This window comes from Impatiens glandulifera, chromosome 7, assembly GCF_907164915.1.
Source record: "Impatiens glandulifera chromosome 7, dImpGla2.1, whole genome shotgun sequence".
NCBI lineage: Eukaryota > Viridiplantae > Streptophyta > Magnoliopsida > Ericales > Balsaminaceae > Impatiens > Impatiens glandulifera.
The window spans coordinates 42,455,683-42,477,331 of record NC_061868.1 but is presented as its reverse complement, the minus strand read 5'-3'; the positions used below and the strand labels follow the sequence as shown (position 1 = coordinate 42,477,331).

At 29.0% G+C, this 21,649-nt stretch overlaps 3 protein-coding genes and 1 non-coding gene across 4 annotated transcripts; 2 read left to right on the top strand and 2 right to left on the bottom strand.

Moving 5' to 3' along the window:
• Positions 1–753: 753 nt before the first annotated feature.
• LOC124945847 (transmembrane 9 superfamily member 1-like) lies at positions 754–5,646 on the bottom strand. Its single transcript, XM_047486358.1, has 12 exons — positions 5,418–5,646; positions 4,352–4,544; positions 4,165–4,269; positions 3,794–3,811; positions 3,613–3,710; positions 3,376–3,528; positions 3,118–3,252; positions 2,827–2,993; positions 2,362–2,456; positions 1,883–2,256; positions 1,253–1,526; positions 754–1,086 (listed from the first exon to the last, which is right to left on the bottom strand). The coding sequence occupies exons 1-12, from the start codon at positions 5,505–5,507 to the stop codon at positions 1,019–1,021; spliced, it is 1,770 nt and encodes a 589-aa protein (XP_047342314.1). The 5' UTR covers positions 5,508–5,646; the 3' UTR covers positions 754–1,018.
• A 1,632-nt stretch (positions 5,647–7,278) lies between these two features.
• TRNAM-CAU lies at positions 7,279–7,362 on the top strand. The gene is given in 2 exon segments: positions 7,279–7,316; positions 7,327–7,362. It is a non-coding gene; the product is annotated as a tRNA-Met (tRNA).
• Positions 7,363–8,215: 853 nt separating this feature from the next.
• On the bottom strand, positions 8,216–11,793 carry LOC124944437 (uncharacterized protein At1g10890). The gene is made up of 5 exons (XM_047484690.1): positions 11,612–11,793; positions 11,285–11,461; positions 10,341–10,559; positions 8,711–8,930; positions 8,216–8,619 (listed from the first exon to the last, which is right to left on the bottom strand). Exons 2-5 carry the CDS (start codon positions 11,416–11,418, stop codon positions 8,353–8,355), a joined length of 840 nt encoding a protein of 279 aa, XP_047340646.1. The 5' UTR covers positions 11,419–11,461; positions 11,612–11,793; the 3' UTR covers positions 8,216–8,352.
• A 6,150-nt stretch (positions 11,794–17,943) lies between these two features.
• Positions 17,944–21,467, top strand: LOC124945176. The gene is made up of 5 exons (XM_047485564.1): positions 17,944–18,461; positions 19,050–19,159; positions 19,241–19,609; positions 19,815–20,565; positions 20,961–21,467. Exons 1-5 carry the CDS (start codon positions 18,221–18,223, stop codon positions 21,068–21,070), a joined length of 1,581 nt encoding a protein of 526 aa, XP_047341520.1. The 5' UTR covers positions 17,944–18,220; the 3' UTR covers positions 21,071–21,467.
• The last annotated feature ends 182 nt before the right edge of the window (positions 21,468–21,649 follow it).

Sequence of the window (21,649 nt, the reverse complement as noted above, 5' to 3'; positions counted from 1 at the left end):
AGTTCAGGAGTTTGAGGAGGATCTCTTTTCTTTATGTTGTTAAAAGGCATTCTTCACTTTTAAGGGCCACTTTTTTTTATTGCAACCAATTACTTGAGTTTCAACATATTGGTCTATCGTATTTATACAAGCTTTCATTTTCGTTCTTATCTCAATTGTTGGTTTAGCTAATGCGTGGCAAGCGCCACCATCCCTTTGTGTTTTGAGTGAAAAAAAGTAAATTATATATCTTTTGCTTTAATCAATAGAAATCTAATAAGCACTCTTAATAATTATATAATTTTTTTATTTTCTTTTTTCTCAAAGTACCGAAATTTGAGTGGTGTTGTGTTTTGTTTGATTCAATATTCGGTTTAGTCGATCATAATTTTCGTTTCGTATTTTTGTAATCCGAATAATACTCCCTCATAATTTTTATTTCGTATTTTTGTAATCCGAATAATACTCCCAGTTGATAATGGATCATTAATAGCTCATACAATTCGATTGCTTTTGTGATAATTTATCGAGCCATCCCCTTTTAATAACAAATGAGACATTTTTCCAATAAAGATTTATTGAAAATATCTTTCATATGGAGACTATCTTACATATTGTCACTCAGAATAATTTTTCGATTTGTTTTATTTCAAGATTTATCATTTAAGAACTTAAATGAATTTGTAAAATGACCCTCAACAAATGGGAACATCGTTGAATCTTTTCCATTTAGCTAGACATGGATAGTAGAAACTAAGAAATTGTGGTTGTGGGTTAGGGAAAAATGATAATGAAATATTAATACATCGAAAAAGAGATCCAATTACATGTAATGTTTTCAACTTTATAAACACAATCTCTTCTTGCATTCTAAATTTAACTTGAGTAGCAAAAATAAGTGTTTTGACTAACAGCCTCTTAAGAAAATTAGAGAGAATTTTGAAGCTGAATCCCTCTTATCTGCAAGAATTACATATCCTCCACTTTGGTTTCAAATATAAGATCAGGCTCTAATTAAAGTGCCTTCACTCCATCATCTCTAATCACACTTGATGTTCCTGTAGATCCTCCTAACAAACAAATTTGAACCCAAGTATCCAACTGCCCCTGCAGATTTTATAACCAAAAGTAAGGGTTGTGTCATAAAAACAAAAAGAAAATACATCAAACAAGCCCTAAGTATCAATCTACCAGATTTCTCAAACCTAACAAAGACATACAACTCTTTGGAATTTCTACCATTAATGGTGGGAAAAACGAATTGCATACTAACCGCAAAGGATTCCAAGACCAATGCAGAACATAAGTGTGTATCCAAAATAGAAACTGGTCTGAAAGAAGCCCGACATCTTAGTCTTCACGGAGAAGTAATATATCGAGTATAAGTATACATAGACAGCTGTCGATGCGGCAGAGAAGAATGAAGTCCACTGCCAATGATAGTTTTCTGCATTGAGTAAGAAATATGTCCCCACTATCGTCACACAAACAGTAACAATGGTGAGGATCAGAAAAACCAGAAGCATGAACCCGTATACATAGTAAACCTGCAAAAGCCAAAAGACAACACATTACAAAAAATAAAAATAAGAGATTGTAGTTTATACTCCCAGTAGAGTTTACAAAATCGGTAAGCCTGCAATGAGAACCTCAGAAACGGGTATAAGAAAATATGACAGATTCAAAACTCGAGAAACTTCTATCCTTCCTATAATTCATTTCAATAGTAGGGGACAGATGCAAATTTTATAAATCAGAGTTTCTGCTCTTAAGAATTATGGAATTGTGTATTAAATCTAGGTGGGGACAAGTTAATAGTACTCATAAACTAGTACATTTAATATTTATTAACTGAACTAATATAAAAAGTTCTTCAAATGACTTGGGAAACATTATTAGTTACCTTGTAGTTCCAAAAGGATGTGAACACGAAATACATCTCAATGAATATGCTGCCAAAAGGAAGTAGTCCTCCCATCAATGAAACTACTGATGGAGTGAGGTACCATTTCTTCTCTGGGATTGGACGAGGAATGGTTTTCACACGGCATGGATTGTTTGGAGCACCACTCCAGTTTCTTCCTACAACAGTGCCAAGTAGAGCCAAAGGGAAAGAGATGAAAGCCCAAATGACGAAAACAACCATCATAGTGCCAAAGGGAATAGCGGCCAAAGATCCATAGAATATGGCAATTGTGTTCAAGATAAATCCAATCCCGAAGCACATAAAGGGAAAAAGTGATGCGGTGAGTATCATTCCCTTTATCCAATTTTTACCTGTCAAAATGACAGCGGACAAATATTACTGAGAGAACTTACCCTGAAATTAATTACTTCATATTGTCTGAAATTATTAGAAAACAAGTGTTAAAAGGTGCATACCCCCATGTCGTGAGTACATCCCACCACTAACATAGCCTGAAATGATTGATGTGAAGGCATAACATATAATGAAAGTTGTGACAATGGATCCCCTCCTGAAACACATAAGCAGTGTAGAGAAATATATCCACAGTAAGCAATTAGATGAGGTAAGCAAATGAAGAATCAGATAGAAATGATCCACGGAAGAAAAATAGGAAAAAAACTAGCATATAATAATCAATATGCAATGATAAAGATTGCCAAATCTAAGTGAAAACAAAATGAGATAAAAAGGAATTTCCTTTTCTCGAAAAAAATAAAAACTCAAAGTAAAAACAAATCTCACGGAACCAATTAAGGATAAATTAAAACAAATTAACTGCCACTCTGCCAGCTAACAGCTTCAATGAAAAGAATTATTATAATATTTCGTCCACAAGCAAGCAAGGACTTAAGTTAGCAATGTTCAAAAGCTTGACATACCCAATATATAGCATTCCAATAATTGCGAACAATATGACGAGAAGAACGAGCAAAGATAGTTGTGCTCCAGTGCCAACAACAGCTGAAAGAAGAGCTAAGCTGCGAGGAGGCCTGAAAACATCACCATGCACAAGCTTCCAGCCCGACTCTTCGCTAACATCTCTTTCCTAAATGCGAATAATAATTAAATAAATTAGAAAAGGTTATAGATCACATTTTGTGAGGATAACAGAGGAGAGACATGCAGGATATTCAAGTTGACAAAAAAGAAGGGATCTTAGATCTTGTTACCAGTGTTTCTAAGTCATCATCTTCACGAGCGTATTTTGCATAATCATTTCGAAGAGTCCGCATAAGGATCATTGATACCAATCCAGTGAGGAAGATAACCATCATGAATGAATTGAAAATAGAGAACCAATGGATCTGCATAATAAAAGATAAATTCATGATAATCACAGGAAACGTCAAGGCAACCAAAAAGAATTAGAAATTTATCATCAAATAAAAACATTAAGAATAAAAAAATCATAATCCACTACAATTCACCTGATGCTCAAAGAAAGGATAATCCAAATAAACGTCAAAACGACGTCCAAAAGTGACATTTGTTGATGTCCATTTCACCGAGTATGTCATGTCCAATTTTCTCCCAACTTCCAAAGGCTTTGGGTTGTCTTGTGTAAGATTAACATGAATGATCTGGTCAAAAGGAATTTGAATATTTGATGAGAGACAGATGTAAGGTTCATAGGAAATTTTGAGCCTCGAAGCTCAGAAACCAACCTGATCCTTATTGTATTGCAGGTTTATAGTTTTGTGAGTGTAAATCACATGCTTACTATTGTCACTGTTCTTGTCAGGATGCAGCTCACCAACAAAACCTATGATGTCCATAAAATATTTATTAGCCTAGATTACTAACTAATAGCCTATAACCTTGAAATTTCATATTTAGTGTGCTTACCCCATAGAGGCAGGTCGTCTGTCATGTAATCAACCAACCAGAGAGCAGGGAAAGTGAGCGTAAAACATAGGAAAGTGAGTTATTCATTTCCAAATAAGGTATTGAGCCAGACATCAAACTAAAATACAGAAGTTAATATGAAGAACTGCATTCAAGAGTAATTAGATACACCAGGGTAGCTTGGAACAAGATGTTAACATAAATTTTAATTTTATTTTGTGAAAAGGCATTGCCTTATATTTAATAACGAAACAAAGAAATTTACGATAAGGGAAAGGAAAAATACTTAACATGCAAGGCTTACATTCAATATTACAAGTACAAATATGACTTATTAAGAGACGCTTGTGAAGATTGTAGTGAATACATACCTATGAAGAATTCAAACCAATAACTATTTTCAATCGCATCCTTGAATTGTTTCACCTTTGACTCATCAAGTTCAAGTTCACATATGACAGTCTTGTCCTGGTTTTCTGTAAGATAATGTAAATGTATTATGCATTTAACTTTTAACTGCGACAGAATAACACACAAAGTGTTGAAAGATACACATACTTGGAAACTTTATGTCAAGCAAACTGTCAATAAGCTCATTTCCACCGATTACCTCCCCGAGACCACCCCATTTGTGAGCAGTATTGCCAGAAGGATGACAGAACGGAAGGCTGTAATAATTGTACGTTTCTTGTGGGTTATTGTAAGGCCCAACCTTATTTACCCACAAAGTTATATGTTCACCCTCTTGATACTACAATTTTGAAAAAATTGCTGTCAGAAACAACATTATAGAACAGCTTGAGCTACTTTTCAACAAACATGACAATGTAATCCATAATAGCACTTTGGAAAAGGATCTACAAATAATGTTTCCAGCTTGGGAGAAACAGGAAGCCTCTAAGATTTATCTAAGAGGGTTGCTGCAAATGAGTAGAGTTCTATAAACTTGTTGATAGAATACTGAGAGCTAAAAGGAGACAGACAAACAATGCAAATTAACAGGCCTTGTAAAAAACAACTAGACATAGAAACACTTTCTGGATCTAGGTATGGATTCGAATCTAGATGAAAAACCCTACAATAAATTTCAAATTTAAGCCTAACTAAGTTCTATTTCCAAACGTAATCTCTTCTGAATCCACATCCAAAACAAAACTACTATCCCCATTAATAATAATCCCAGTTCCACAAAACAAAAGCAACCCAGAATTTCTCAAAGTGTTGCATATAATAAGACTAGTTCCATAAAACAAAATACTCCAAAACTATCACCATTAATTAAACTTTACCAGATCTTGTGTGAATTTCACGATGTGTAGCTTAGTAAACCTGGGCATTGCCAGTAGTGATACAGTTCTAAAACCTAAAGAAAAAACTTCAGCCGATAACAAAATGAAAACATAATAGATTCTCCAAGAGAATGAAAAGAAACACAACTAACTTGCTAATATATCCAATTTAACTAATCTAAACATAAATTTACAAAATTTAATACTAGTACATATATAGATCTAATTCAAAAGACAACAATCGAATTGAAAATGACGTGATCCAAGATTCTGTGTGAGAATTATGCACAAAAGCACAATCAAAATGCTAACTAGTTAAAAAAAGCTGTGCGTACTCTGTGATCAGACTCCGAAGCGATCGCCGGCGATAGAATAAGGAAAGAGAAGAGAGAAAACAGCGAGAAGGCTCGGTAGATGGGCCACATCTGGACCGCCGGCGAAGCAGTAGGAATAGATCTGATTCTGAGTGGCCGGAAAGACGATTCAGGGCATAGGTATTTGTTTCAGCTTCGGCCTGGCCAAGAGATGGTGCGAAAGAGAAAAAGAGAAATCTTGGCCTAAAGTCAAAACACCAAAAGCCTCGTTTGTTTCAAAATGTTTGGAATAATTCGATTTTTATCAAATTAAAAAGAAAATTTTTTTGATATGGCAACAAAGTTGGAACAAAAGTAATATCACTAATCTCGTGTGTAGAAAAGATAAATTAAAAAAAAAAAACTAATAATAAATTTAAAAAATGGGTATATTCAAAAAAAATGGCCATATTTAAAAAAATGACGAGATAAAAATGTCTTGAAATGACATGTTCAAGACAAAACTCGAACATGGTTATTTCCGAACATAGTCATTTATTTTAAATTTATTATTACTTTTTTAGATATAATTTTTTTTATTTCTCTTTCATTCAAATGTGAAATATCATTTCGAAGGTGTGATCTTAGTTTTGTTTATTTATTTTTGTCTAAATTAATTCTCTTAAAATATATATATATATATATATAATAATGCTTAATTTTTAAGTGTATGAATTGCCGGGTCGAGAGCTGTGATTAATTTGGATATATATGTGAGAGTAATGGATACTTGAGTCGGATTGTGGGTTGACTCGCCCATAAACTTAAAACGGTTAAAAATAAAATAAAAATTGTTATACGTATGTTTGGAACATACAACATAACAAAACAAGTACAACCAATTAACCAAATAGGTTAATAAGACTTTATATTTTAAATTCAACACGTTATTTGATAAAAAAAAAATGTTAATTAATCAAATGTCCAATTGATCACCACGTTTGTATTCCCCCGAACCAAGTGAGCATGCATGAAGGAGCGGGACATTTTAACAATATAAATTTCAACTTTTTAACTAACTAATTTATATATATATATAATGATGATGATTAATTTCAAAGTATCTGGATTGTCGGGTCGAGATCTGTGATTAATTTGGATATATATGTGAGAGTAATGGATATTTGAGTCGGATTCTGGGTTGACTCGTCCATAAACTTAAAACGGTTAAAAATAAATTTTAAAATGCTATTACGTTTTTACCGTAATTTTTCTCAAATTTTATATTATTACTTGTGTAAATGTATGAGATACTTGTATATTATAATATTAAATAACTCTATTATTAACCATTAATTTGATGGTGAAATATATTTAATAAATAATTTTATTTAAAAAAAAATTATATAGAGAAATTGTATTTTCAAACTCCCAAACAAGGCTAGAAACGAGTATTATAGTTTGGCCAAACATAAATAAAGACATGTTTGACCTAACAGTATGATAATATAATTATATTTAACTTCCAGATCTAGATTTGCACCAAATAAAATAAGAAATTCAGGTTTTAACACACTTATTATTGAATAATTCAACCATCTAAAACCAATTTTAATAAATAAAAAAAATAGATGAAATGGTTCTCCTATAAAAAAAAAAATTGAGTGTGTTCTATTATTTAAAAATATCTTTTCAATTTTTGTGTCTATATTTATAACAAAAAATCAATTTATAAAAACATGTGATACAATTATGTTGGTATTTTCACAATTTAATAATTTATTTTTAAATATGAAATACCAATTCATAATAACTTAATAAATTAGCCAAAATTAAAAAAACAATGATTTATTTATTTTCCAAATTCGGTGATAAATTAAATAAATTTTTTAAGTTAACAAATGGGGTGGTGGCGCAGTTGGCTAGCGCGTAGGTCTCATAGCTAAGAGTAATCCTGAGGTCGAGAGTTCGAGCCTCTCTCACCCCATCTTTTTCAAATTGCGTTATTGTTTATATTTATGTTTCGAACTTGCAACCTAATAAAAACAAGTACAACCCTTTAAATAACTAGGCTAATAAGACATTATATTTTAAATTCAACATCAAATTTGATGAACGTGATATATTTTAACAAAATAAGTTCAATTTTTTAACTAATTAATATATATATATAATGATGCTTAATTTTCAAAATTTATGGATTGTCAGGTCGAAAGTTATAGTTAATTAGATATATATATATGTGAGAGTAAATTGATACTTCGGTCGGATTGTGGGTTGACGGATTGTGGGTTGACTCGTCCATAATTTTAAACGGTTAAAAATAAAATAAAAAATGTTATAAGTATATTTCAAACTTGTAACCTAAAATAATAAGTACAACTTTTTAACTAAGTGTAAGTGACACGAAGAGAGTGAATTGAGAGTTAAGTGAAAAAAAAAAATATATGCTTTAGATTAAATTTAAATTTTATAAATTAAAATTAATTTTAAATTAATTAAATTTGAATAATATTAATTTTATTTAAAATATTTATAGATAAATAATATTTGGTATATATTATTATTTGTACGGAATTATTTTTATAAAGGTTTACATTAAGTAATTAAGAATTATTTTTCCAATGGATCTCATATTTGTTCAATTATGTTTTTCTTATTATTGTTGTCCAATGGATGATCATATTTATTTCATTTCCTTCTCTAATGATATACAAATATTCTGACACACAAAAACTTTACTTTGTAAAAGAATAGTTGATTTCATTTTTGTTAAGGGCTTGACAGATGTTAAAACATAATTTAGGATACAATTAATTTGTGTAAATGGTAATAAATAATTGGGATAAATTTGGACCAAACTATAATCACCAAGGAAATGTCTACAAATTGGGATGGTGAGGCACCATGAGAGTTAAGTAAAACACAAAAATCTTCGAAAGAAAATAACCGAGAATGAACAACACGCCATTTTTATTTATTTCAAACCAATAGCAAATGACAACTTGGGTCGGGATTTGTTCTTGCCCAACAATTTCATCTGGTTTAACCGCTCTTCCTCCTCTTGTTGCTTCTTCCTCCTCATTGTCTCTTCCTTCTGTCTTTGCGCTTGTTCAAGTTCTTTATACCGTTCCTCCTCTTTCCTTTCTTGCTCTATGGCTTCCCTCCTTTGAGCCTCTTCAACTTTCCTTCGATTTTCTTCCAGAACCTTTTCCAATTCTTCTTTCTCCCTTCGAACTTGTTCCTGAAAACACAAGTCATTCATCCATGTTAAACTTCTTCATGAACAATATTTTTTCAAAAAAGTAAACATCAAACAGAATCAGAATGCTTGCCTCTTTTCTTCTAGCTTCAATAACTGCACTTTCCTTTTCAATTTCAAGTTGATCTGCAACTTCATCCTTAAGTTTTCTCCGCCCTTCATCCAACCGCCTCTGCATTTCTAGCTTTATCGAAGGAGAGTTCAAACTCTCTTCAACCATCTTCATTAACGCTTCTTCCACTCTCCTTGTTGTTTCCTCCTCTATCAGTTTCAGTTCCGCTTCCTGTTGTCGCCTGGTAAAAGGATAGGGAAGTTTAAGTAGAAAATTGGACATTATACTGAAATGGGGAACTGCATATCCAAAATTCCGTGGACAATTTCCAGGGTACTTTCAAAAAATTTAAATTTAAAACCAACTCAATTAGCAACACAACTTCCCGGTATTTTTCCTCTCTCGTCATAATGAACAATACACTAACCTTCATGACGACAGACGCACAAAATATACGTGCATGCTTTTTTAAGGCATACCTCTAACTGATTCCTGATCCAAACAAATGGATTACAAAACTGGTGAATAGTAGTAGATAAAGGAGGCATCCAATTGAGCATCAAACATAACAAGTTGAATTATAGCAGTATCTTCCTTCAAAAAAAGCCTGTAGAGAAGAATATCAAGTAACCTGAGGCAGGTTTAAGCTAATTAACATAACTATCCCATCCTTGCATTGACTCTTATTAGAGAAGAATTGTGATTCTGAGATAGATCCACAGCATCAGAAGGCAGTAATTTTCTGAAGTTCATTCATCCCATTTCAATCTACTCAATCTCTATCATTTTGAACACGGTTAGAAACAGCCTCTTGATAGGACCACTAAAACTTTTTTAAAACCGTAGCTACAGATAAAAAAAATACCTATACAGATTAATAGTTGAATTTTCCTCAATTTTTTTATTGGAGGCATTAATTTACATTTTTATAGTTCAAGAGTCAAGTCTCAAGGGGACCAGAACAAAAGTTAAAGGGGAACAACAAAATACTTTGTCAATTAGACACTTCTCCGTAAACAAGAGAGATCAATTAATATCGGAAAATAATAATTGAAACATCAAAAGGGCGCCTAGTTTCTCTAGTATACACAAGAAAACTATGAGAATAATGGCCATACAAGCTTCTAGAATAAAATATATGACAGCCTAGAGAAAACAACAAGACATTAGAAAGAGCTTATTAAGTTACAGGATTCATTGGTTATTTCACACAATAAAAATGATGAGATTAGTGACATTTTCCTTTTCATGCACACTTCCACGTGAGTGTGTTACAATTTGAAAATGAGAAATATTTACTTTGCATGTTCTTAACATATTTGAGAGCCATAACTGAATTTTTTTCGAAAGGGAATCACCCAAACGTGTTACCAAATTGGGGCCAATAGAAAACCAAAAATACTACAAGTTATGTACCCGGAGAACAATAAATGAACAACCATAGAGTTTCAATGGGAAAAGAGACGCTTAGCATCAAAATGAGAAAAAGAACATAAAGTAATTCAAGGTCTAATGACAAAGACTGCAAACCTAACACCTAATGCTTATAACACTATGGATAGAAGATTCACAATAAAATTATGAGAATAAAATAGAAATTAATTGAAGGAAAACAAAAAAGCATATGAAAGACATAAAGTGAAAAGTATACCTTCTCTTCTCTTCTTCTTCCTTTTTCATTTTCTCTGTGGAATTCTTGCATTCAACTGAGCCTTTGATTTGCTTATGAGATTTGCGTATAGGAGACACTGATGAACTGATACTTCGTTGTCGTTTATAGCGCCTAGGTGTAGGAGAACGGCTTTTACGCCGTCTTGTTGAAGGGGAGCGGTTTTTGTTGCGATGAGGAGAAGCTGAGGGACTCTTTCTTCTGTGGGGTAAATGGAGAGACTGAGGACTGCTAAAATGTTCATAATACAATAGAAAAAATACAGCGCAGAACCAGACTCCATCTAGCAGAATATAAAACATTTACTGTTACCTCAGTTATTGCTAAGGATATAATGGGTGCTCCCTCTTTTAATCACAGGAAACTGCTTAACATTTGATCAATTGGAAGGACATGAATCAGCGAGGAATCACCTGTTTCACTTCCCCTTCGCTGGGAAGCAGACTTCAATTTCTTAATTCTAGAAAACAACTGGATTCTATTTTTTTCATCCTTTTCCTAGGTTATTCTACATATTTTCTTTTTTCACACATGTTCAACACAACACTTATGGAAAAGTATCCTTAAAAGCAAATATCAGCAACTACACTTAAAATTGAGCTGCACAACCAGTAAAATCTGGCAACCAATCAGATGAATTGTGAAGAGTATCGTTATACAATTACAGTCAACTAAATCTCCCGACAATCTTAAAGAGATAAGTGCAAGAGTTGAAATCTGAAGATGGAAGAAAGCACATCAGTAACAAAAACAGCACAGAAAGAAAAGAACTTTGTCCATCTATTCTAGTTATCAAATTATGTTTATCATAATCAACAGAGCCACAAGTTTATCAGCTAAACTTTGTATATTCCACCAGATCGAATGATATGCCGTAACCAAATCTAGAATGACAGACATGGAGATCCAAAGCAATCGTGTATCACCTGCTGTAAGAAAGTGGAGATCGGCTTCTATCTCTTCGACTTCTCCTATCATGCCGATTCCGTAAAGGAGACGGCGAAGGTGAATACCTTCGTCTGTAAGATGGAGACCTCGACAAATCCCTGTCCCGAGGCATTACTTTTAGCACCAGTATTCAACAGATAACCTATTTATATCGCCTGCAAGGTCAAATTTATCTTGAGTTAATTCAAAATATTTCTGCAAAATATGCACGAGAATCAAAATATAAACGATCGAAACAGAATTTAAAAAAAATTGAAATCAAAATATAACGAACATATAATGAAAATCAACAAAACGAAGCATACCTCGACAATAGTCGTTGAGATGATTCAGATCTGCAGGAGGAAATCTTATTATATCAAGTAAAAGATCCTGATTCCTTCGAATGATTTAGTCACCGAAAATACTCGACCGGAGATACGATAGACGCAGAAAGGACGACTTGAAGTTAGGGTTTGAACAGGATGAGAGAGAATGAGGATGACGGTAGATTGAAGACGAAGAAAATAGAGAAAATATATATATATACTAAAATTAACAAATACAACTTTAAATATTTTATTTTTATTAAAAAAAATTAATATGTGATTTTTTTAAAAAATAATAGAATGTAAGGGTTCTTAATCATTATAAAACCGGGAAGACTATTAATTTTATCATCGAATTATAACAGAATATTTATATATATTACTGAACTAATTTTTATTCGTTCATACCATTAAAGTTAGTTTAATATTCATCTATTTTAGTATTGGACAAAAACATTCAAATCCGTTAACCTATTAAGTTTCCTTTAAATGATGACATATGTGATAGACATGCCATTTTTTAAAATTAATATATATTATATATTTATTTTTATTCATTATTTATAAATAATAAAATTTAATTTACATTTTTAAAGACAATAATCAAACAAATTATACATTTTGAGGAGAATTAACAATAATTTACTTTTTTTAATTAATATATTTTCAACATTTATTTTTATTAATATTTTTAAATAAAAAAATTTCGTTAATAAAAATAAATATTGAAAATATATTAATTAAAAAAAAATGAATTATTGCTAGTGTCTCTCAAAATGTCTAAATTGTTTGGTTAATGTGAAAATATAAAAATTTTATTATTTAGAAATTATGAACAAAAATAAAAATATAATATATATTTAATTAAAAAATAAAAAATAATATGTCAATTACAAATGTCTTCATTTAACGGAAAACTTAACGGAATTGAATGTTTTTGTTAACTAAGATATATAGATTAACAAAATATAGTAATATGAACGAACAAAATTTAGTTAAGTAATATACGTGAATATTCCGTTATAATTCATTGGATAACTTTTATGTTTTAATAAGTGTTTTTTTTGCACCTAAATGAAACATAACACTTTTAATCTTAAAAATATTTATAATATAACTGCGATAAAATATAATTTGTTGAATAATCAATTATATAAATTATAAGTATATATATTTTGTAATTTTGTAATTGTTATATAATATATAAATATATAATAATTATTAAAATAAATATAAATTATATTTACATGTCTATGTTTTGATTGAATATGTAATATGAGTATGTCTATATAAGAATTGTAACAAGTTATAATTGTATCAAGTTATATTAGATAAATTATTTAATAGGTTAAATTAATTTTATTCATAAAATTAGTTTTATTTATATTATTATATCAATAGTTTAAGACTATGTTGTAATATGTATAAAAATATTGTTCTGGTTAATAAAATCGGATAGATGTCCCTATAATTATTAGGATTTCTATTATGATCACAAATTTAAGTATGGCATTTAAATTGTTAATTTTTATTTTATTTTTAAATTGTTGATAATTTATTAATTGAGAATTGAGAATCTACTTTTAAGAATAAAAGTTTATAAAAGTAACAATAAAAGGGAAATTAAAAAGAAATTGACATATTGAGTGAAAAAAAAGGTGAGGCTACACTGAAGACAATTTTTTTTTGTTTTGTTTTGAGGCAATAAGATTGCGTCGGTTCTTTTTTACCCTACCTCTCTAAAATTTCCTCCAAATAATTATTTATCTCACAAAAAAAATATTAGTTAAATATTATTATTATTTATATCTATCATTAAAAATAAAATTAATATAAATAATAATAAAAAATAAATCATTTATTTGAATAAATATTTGTTTTTAAAAAGTTTTAATATATAAATATCCTTTGTTTATGTAAAATCTTATAAATTTTAAATTAAAAAATATAATTGTAATATCTTAAAATTATAAATTTTCAGTATTTATTTTAACCAAACACATTGCTTCATTTAAAATTATAAAATTTTAACAGTCAACTTAAAGTTTTAAAATTAATAATGATTCTTTATAATATATTTAAAAAAAATATGATTCTAAAGTTAAAATAAATAATGACTCAATAATATTTTGTTGTAATAAATTCTATTATTCTAATTAACTTAATAAAATAATAATAATTCATTCAATAAATTAAAATTATTATTACAACCTATTTTTAACAACTTGTTAAACCCCAAAAGAGAAAAGGTTATTGAAATACTATTTGACTCTCTTACAAATTTATTACATCATTTTGATAGAAGAATTTTATTAAAATCTTTAAAATATTTAATATTATCTTAACTAACTAAATAACATAACGATTAGTTAAAAAAATCTCCAATTTTTTTTTATACATTATTATCTCCATTTTTACTGTCACGTTAATGAGAGACCGAATAAATAAATTATATATGTTGTCATATATGATAACACACTCTTAATGAAGATTAGTCGATCCATTTTTGAAATTATTTTACTTTTCCACCTAAATAGTTTACATTTCATTTTTGTGATAATCGAGTCTCAAAAGACATTAGATCGTAATTTAGCATCAAGTGTCATACCAAGATATGTTGATAGAAGACCACTGATTCTGAACCTTAAAATATTTGTCAACCTCATCCTTCTTCTATTCGAAACAGAATCCGAGAAAAAAGATGTCTAACTTATTAAGATTAACTCGAAGACCAAAAAATGCACCGAATAACCATAAAATATCTCGAAGATGTTTAAAGTTAATGTAAATAGCATGAACCATGTAAAGCATACCATTAGCGAAAAACAAATGTGATATGACAAAACGATATCTTCTTGACCCCATAGATCACTTCATGGATGAGTCACATTTTATTTTATTTTGGGAAAATTATCGTTTTTTAGAGAGTTTCATAACAATGACGAAAAAGAAATGTGAGAGTGGATCACCCTCTTTGATACCTCGGGAGCTCTCGAAAAATCTGTGAGAACTTCCATTAAAAATGACATAAACTTAATAGGCGAGAGACCAAATTTAATCCAACCAATCTATTTCGCACTCATTCTCGTTCTCATTCTGTCCATTGCAATAATGAAAACTCTCAATTGACGTAATCATAAGATTTATTGATGTCGAACTTGACAAAAACACATTTGTCACCTCTTAAATTAAATGACTTTTAACAAACATAATTTAATTAATAGATATGATCATCTTTAACACTTTCCACCCCTTCTTGCTCAAATATTTTACGACAAATTTATATATAAAACATCATTTAATTAAATTATATTAATAAATAGGAAAAAAGCTCACTTAGACGTATGTACTTGTACAACTAGCTCATTTAAACGTATGTACTAATAAAAGGTCATTTAAACGTACGTACTATCAAAAATTGGCTCATTTAGCCTCTTTTAATAACCATGGTTAACTTTTATTTTTAAATTTATATATTTATTAATTAAATATTAATATATTTTCTCTCTCTTTCCTTTTCATTTATTATTTCATTTATTACTAATAAATGAACCCTCTATTTTTATTTTTTTTATAATTTTTTATTATCTCTATATGAGTATTTTATAATTAATTATTTTAATTTTATTTTATATATATATATGAGCATTTATCATTAATTATTTTAACTCTATATTTCTTATTCTTTTATATATATATATATTTTATATTCACATTAATTATTAATTATTTTAAAATTATTTGATCCTATAACAATGAAAATTCTTTCAACAATAAAAATCTTTTAACACAAAAATAAAGTAATTAATAATTAAGAATTGAATAATAATAAAAACTCATTCATCAAACACTAAAAGAGTAATAATCAAATATTAGACAAAACAATTCCTTTACTACTAATATAAGTCGTGAATAAAAATTAAATAAAAAATTATTAATTTCATTTTTATTTATATTAAACTAAATAACAAAAAATCCTTTTCCATTTTTATTATATTAAATTAAATAAGAAAAAACTCTTCAAAAAAAATATTATAATAAAACATAAAATTCATAAATAAGTTGTTAAATTTAAAAAAAATGAGAATTTAAGAAATATGAAAAATAAAAACTAATAAAAAAAAGACGAAATATAAAAGAGAAATTAATATTAAAATAATAAAAAATTTAAGAATAAAATAAATTACTCAGTTTAATTAATGAAAAAAAGAGAGAAAATATATTAATATTTAATTAATAAATATATAAATTTAAAAATAAGAAAAACCTATACAATTTTATTTAGGAAAAAAGCTCACTTAGACGTATGTACTTGTACAACTAGCTCACTTAGACGTATGTACTAATAAAAGGTCATTTAAACCTATGTACTATAAAAAATTGGCTCATTTAGCCTCTTTTAATAACCATAGTTAACTTTTATTTTTAAATTTATATATTTATTAATTAAATATTAATATATTTTCTCTCTTTTTTTTTCATTAATTAAACTGAGTAATTTATTTTATTCTTAAATATTTTATTATTTTAATATTAATTTCTCTTTTATATTTCGTCTTTTTTTTATTAGTTTTTATTTTTCATATTTCTTAAATTCTCATTTTTTTTAAATTTAACAACTTATTTATGAATTTTATGTTTTATTATAATATTTTTTTTGAAGAGTTTTTTCTTATTTAATTTAATATAATAAAAATGGAAAAGGATTTTTTGTTATTTAGTTTAATATAAATAAAAATGAAATTAATAATTTTTTATTTAATTTTTATTCACGACTTATATTAGTAGTAAAGGAATTGTTTTGTCTAATATTTGATTATTACTCTTTTAGTGTTTGATGAATGAGTTTTTATTATTATTCAATTCTTAATTATTAATTACTTTATTTTTGTGTTAAAAGATTTTTATTGTTGAAAGAATTTTCATTGTTATAGGATCAAATAATTTTAAAATAATTAATAATTAATGTGAATATAAAATATATATATATATAAAAGAATAAGAAATATAGAGTTAAAATAATTAATGATAAATGCTCATATATATATATATAAAATAAAATTAAAATAATTAATTATAAAATACTCATATAGAGATAATAAAAAATTATAAAAAAAATAAAAATAGAGGGTTCATTTATTAGTAATAAATGAAATAATAAATGAAAAGGAAAGAGAGAGAAAATATATTAATATTTAATTAATAAATATATAAATTTAAAAATAAAAGTTAACCATGGTTATTAAAAGAGGCTAAATGAGCCAATTTTTGATAGTACGTACGTTTAAATGACCTTTTATTAGTGCATACGTTTAAATGAGCTAGTTGTACAAGTACATACGTCTAAGTGAGCTTTTTTCCTAAATAAAATTGTATAGGTTTTTCTTATTACAAGTAGACCAATTTTTATTAATCACTATTAATCAAAAATTTAATGTTACTTGATTATTTTCAAACAAAATAAAAAATTTATTGCATCTAAACTTTTATAAAATAGAAAAGAGAGTAGAGATGAAAAATATATATATTTCTTTTGTAAATCTCTCACATTTATTATAGATATATTTATGTTAAAATTATTATTATATATAAAGTTTAATTATTATTATTTTCATTATAAGTATTTTTTTTTTCATCTCTTTAATCATAACTAATCAAATTTTCAATATTACAAGGTTAATTTTAAAAATTATCTAAAAAATAAAAGTTATGATCACAAATAATTTATTATAAAATAGAAAAAGAGAAATTCCAAATATATATAATTCTCTCTTATTTATGTAGATATGATGTTAATTTTTTTAATATTTATTTTAATTAATTTGTATGTAATATTTAATATATCAAATTATTTAGTTAAATATATTGAGTGTATATAATATAGTAGTTTTAATATATTTTTTTAAATATTAATTTTAATATATTTTTTTAATATTATTAAATTAATTCAAATATTAAATCAAAGTTTAATTATTTTTATTTTATTAATTTAACTTTTATTTATATATATATATATATTTAAGTTATCTTAATTTTAAATTTGACCAAATATTGTATAATTTTTTTTATTATATTAACTGATTAGTGAAAATATTAAACTACAATTTTCTTTATTGTCTAAATTTAAAAAAAATATAAAATATTATATCTGAATAATTTAAATAAATATTTTTACATCAATGATCAAATAGATATTTTACATGGACCCATTTCACCACTCCACTTCTTAAAATAAACAAATTATAAATTTTCAGAAAATAAAAATAATAATTTTAAATTGTGTTTTATTTACCTAACTACAGTGAATTTATTTATTATCTGCAGAAACAGTCGAGACTTGAAGTGTGTGTGTTGTGTGTGTGAGAGAGAGAGCAGGGGGAGGGGAGAGAAGAGGGAAGAGACTTGAATCTCCTAGAGAGGGAACGAAAGCCCACCACCATGAACACTTGTCTACCGTCATCACCTTCCTCCTGGTTTTCTCATTCGATTTTTTTCAAGAGAGAGAAATGGGTTTTCCATTCTTGCGCCTAGACAAGAAAGAATGATATATAGAAAAATGATAGAATAATCAACAACAGTCTGGGAAGCGAATCACATGCTCCAGGAATGGGAAAATCCGAACAACAGCAGCAGCTGCCTCCGCAGCTAGTTCATCACGGGACGAGATCTGTTACTTTCACATTCTTCAGAGATAGTTGTTTGTCGGTGTTATCGATAATTCGAAGGGAGTTCAATTTCAAATGTCTGTTCATTTTGATTTTTGCTTTAGCTGTTTTAGTATCAACCATCTTCTGGGTCGTTCCTCTTCACTCGAATCATTCCGGTATTGATGCTATCAATCTTAGTGGTAAGTTTTTTTTTTTTTTTTTTACTTTTTCTTTTGATTTCTGATTCTATTGAAGTGTAATGTATGTTCCTTATTAGGGTTTTGTTTGATTTTGTATGTCCATTTGAATGCCTTTTACTTTTTCCTTTATCTGATTAAAGTTTTCTGATGATCTATGGCCATTATCTTGTTTAAGATCTGTTCAATCTTTGATCCCCTCTTTTAGTGGCAACAAAAGTTGGATATTCTCAATCTCTTGGTTCTTCGAGCCTATTAGTTAAATAGTTAAGTGTGTTTGCGGGTTATATGCTCAATAAAAAATGAGGCTGCATTTGGCTCTAGTACTTGTTCCTGTCAATACCAATGTCATTCATTATCAAAACCTTATAGAGAATTAGGGTAGAAACGATGCTTGGGATTTCAAATGACTACCTTCTTAATTTGTCTATATGCATTGGCACAATGTTCAAATTCTTCATTGCATGAATGCTTAGTAAGTAATAAAGGTAGCTATTAGTTGTATATACAGAATTGAATGGATACTCATTATCATTATCAGTATTAAGTAATTGAAGAATGAAGATTGATTTCTCTTACGTTTGTTTGCAGCAACTGTTCAAGCGCGTTTTGTGCTGGAAAAGCCGGTTTCTACATTAATTCCACATATTGATATACTAGAGTATGATATCAATAACGAAATTGGTATTATTGGCACAAAGGTTTGTCTTCTAATTATTATGGTTTCTTATACTAAAAGCAGCTAAAACAAAAGACATGTCTGATGTGAATTCTATTGACAGGTTATTGTTCTTTCCATGAATCAAAGAGTTTCATCTAACATGACAACTGTTGTGTTCGGATTTATATCAGATCCTCCTGGTTTTCCAATAAGTTCAGTGTATTTAAGTGTTCTGAGATCGTCTTTAGTACAGCTGTTTCTTCTAGAATCCAATTTAACCTTAACAACAATGTTTGGGAAGACATCATTCTTTCAAATCTTGAAATTTCCATGGGAGATTACTGTTATTCCTGAGACTTATGTCCCCTTTATGGTTCACCCTCAAATCCTTTTCAATTTTACATTGAATAATTCAGTTGATGAGATTATGCAACATCTGGATGATCTAAAGAAGCAGTTGAAGTTTGGGCTTCGTCTTAGGCCTTATGAGGTGCTCATTCTGTCCTTTGATAAAAGTTCAATTTGTTTTACACGGTTTCTTGAATTGAATAATATTTATCCTTAATAAATGTGAAATCTCCAATGCAACAAAATGACGCAGGCTTTCTCTCCTGATTTGTATCTCATTTCTAAAGATTAACTGAAAACTTCCATTATTCTGGTATCTCTAATAGCCAATTCTATTTTGCTTGCAGAATGTGGATGCGAAGATTACAAATATAAATGGGTCGACCATCAGTCCCCCAATTATAGTTCAAGCTGCTGTAAAATCTGATTTGGGGGGTCTTCCTCCACAGAGATTAAAGCAATTGGCTCAAACAATCATGGGTTCCTCTCCTGCAAAGAATCTCGGCCTGAACAACACTGTTTTTGGAAAAGTTAAGGAAATCAGTCTCTCGTCTTATCTGAACCACTCAATCAATGCTACTTCACCTAGTCCTTCACCCGCTCCATCTCCAGGCCAGATTGGTTATGGCCAAACTGCTCCAAATCGGTCCCCTTTCGCTAAATCTCATTCGCCAGCTCACTCGCCTCAATTCAAGCCTCATTTTCCATCTTGTTTGAAAAACTGTGCTCCTTCTCCTATGCATGTTCCTCATTTGCCTTCACCTTCTTCTCCTCCATCTCTGTCTTCACCTTCACCTTCACCTACACCTTCTCCTTCCCCTTCCCCGATTCATGATTATCAACCGGGCCCACATTGCCAATTTACAACTCCACCACCAAAGCCTGCAAAAGTTTTCCACGCTGTTTCACCTGCTCCTTCAGTTTCTCAGACGCATGTACAAGCTCCAGCTCCTGCTCCTGCTGTCCCTACATCTCGTTTCTCGCCAAATCTATCTCCTTTACCTTCTGTAGTATCCTCCTCTAGCATGAGTCCAAAACAGGGAGAGTATCCTGAAACTGCACCAGTTTTCTCTCCTTCATACTCGCCTTTTCCATCATGTAAGTTACTACTTGAGCTTGTTCAATGCGGGGTTATTTGGAAAAAATCTGTTATGAAATCAAAATCTTATTTTGGTGAGAAGTGAGTCATTTTGGGATGATTTGAGTTAATTACTAAAATATCATTTTGTATTTAAATGTAAGTTTTATAAAAGTTAAAGTAAACATATTTTGGTTGATGAATGAAGGGATTTGACGTGACAAATGTTGTTTTTTTAAAATAACCCAACTGGTTAACTCAAAATTGAGTAATCTGGTTAAAAAGAGTATAGATATATAATGATTTTTTTTAAAAAAAGATGGTAGGTTAGTTGATGATTTGAAGGTTAAATTGATTTAATTCATTAAATATTTTGGTTTGGAATTAATTAATATTGTGGGTGTTATTGTATCAGCCTTTCCTATAGCAGGTGGAAGTCCTTGTTACTACTACATGGAAATTTGGCGATGTCTTAGTATTTGTGGGTTCTTAATGTTCCATCTCCTATGTTGGTCACATCGATAAAACCAAAACTCCTCCTCCTATGTATGCTTTTGTACAGAAAAAAAACACGAAAAGGAGAAGTTGGTTTTACTCTGATGGGTTGCCCCTTTTCTCTGGTCTGGTATGGTCTGGCCAGAGGTGTTGGAATTCAATCTGGTCAGTGTAGAAGAAGAAGAGGGTAAGACCGATATAAGTTAACTCCAAGAGTGGAATGTAGAGGTCAAAGCCAAAAAGAAAATGAAAGAGATTGGCAGGCCACTTTTTTTCCTTTTTTTTTTCTTTTTTTTTTCTTCTACATGTTCTCTCTATAACTTGTCATGTGAAGCTGGGTGAATTTCCCAAAAGTGTAAAAATGAAACTTTGCATTATTTCAAGTAGAAGAAGAAAAAGAAGAAGCAGTCTCTCTATTTTTTTATGACTCAGGTTTATTCTTTAGGGGATAATATGATTCATAGTGATCTCTTCTTACTTTACACAAAAAAAAAAAATGAAGAAGAAATGTGTTTTTTGAGCATATGATTGTAGGGTAAAATTCATTTATAAAAAATATATTATTTTATTTTGGACATGTTTAGAAATATCTGGAATTGAATTTGAATT

Coding starts and splice junctions, on each gene's coding strand:
- LOC124945847 (XM_047486358.1), bottom strand. CDS start 5,507: ATGTGGCCCATCTACCGAGCCTTCTCGCTGTTTTCTCTCTTCTCTTTC. Junction 4,270..4,351: donor GCTTGACATAAAGTTTCCAA/GTATGTGTATCT, acceptor ATTATCTTACAG/AAAACCAGGACAAGACTGTC. Junction 3,253..3,375: donor ATCCTTTCTTTGAGCATCAG/GTGAATTGTAGT, acceptor TTTATTATGCAG/ATCCATTGGTTCTCTATTTT.
- LOC124944437 (XM_047484690.1), bottom strand. CDS start 11,418: ATGCCTCGGGACAGGGATTTGTCGAGGTCTCCATCTTACAGACGAAGG. Junction 10,560..11,284: donor TCTCCACTTTCTTACAGCAG/GTGATACACGAT, acceptor TTTACCCCACAG/AAGAAAGAGTCCCTCAGCTT. Junction 8,931..10,340: donor GAAGAAGAAGAGAAGAGAAG/GTATACTTTTCA, acceptor TCCTTTTACCAG/GCGACAACAGGAAGCGGAAC.
- LOC124945176 (XM_047485564.1), top strand. CDS start 18,221: ATGGGAAAATCCGAACAACAGCAGCAGCTGCCTCCGCAGCTAGTTCAT. Junction 19,160..19,240: donor TTGGTATTATTGGCACAAAG/GTTTGTCTTCTA, acceptor TTCTATTGACAG/GTTATTGTTCTTTCCATGAA. Junction 19,610..19,814: donor TTCGTCTTAGGCCTTATGAG/GTGCTCATTCTG, acceptor TTTTGCTTGCAG/AATGTGGATGCGAAGATTAC.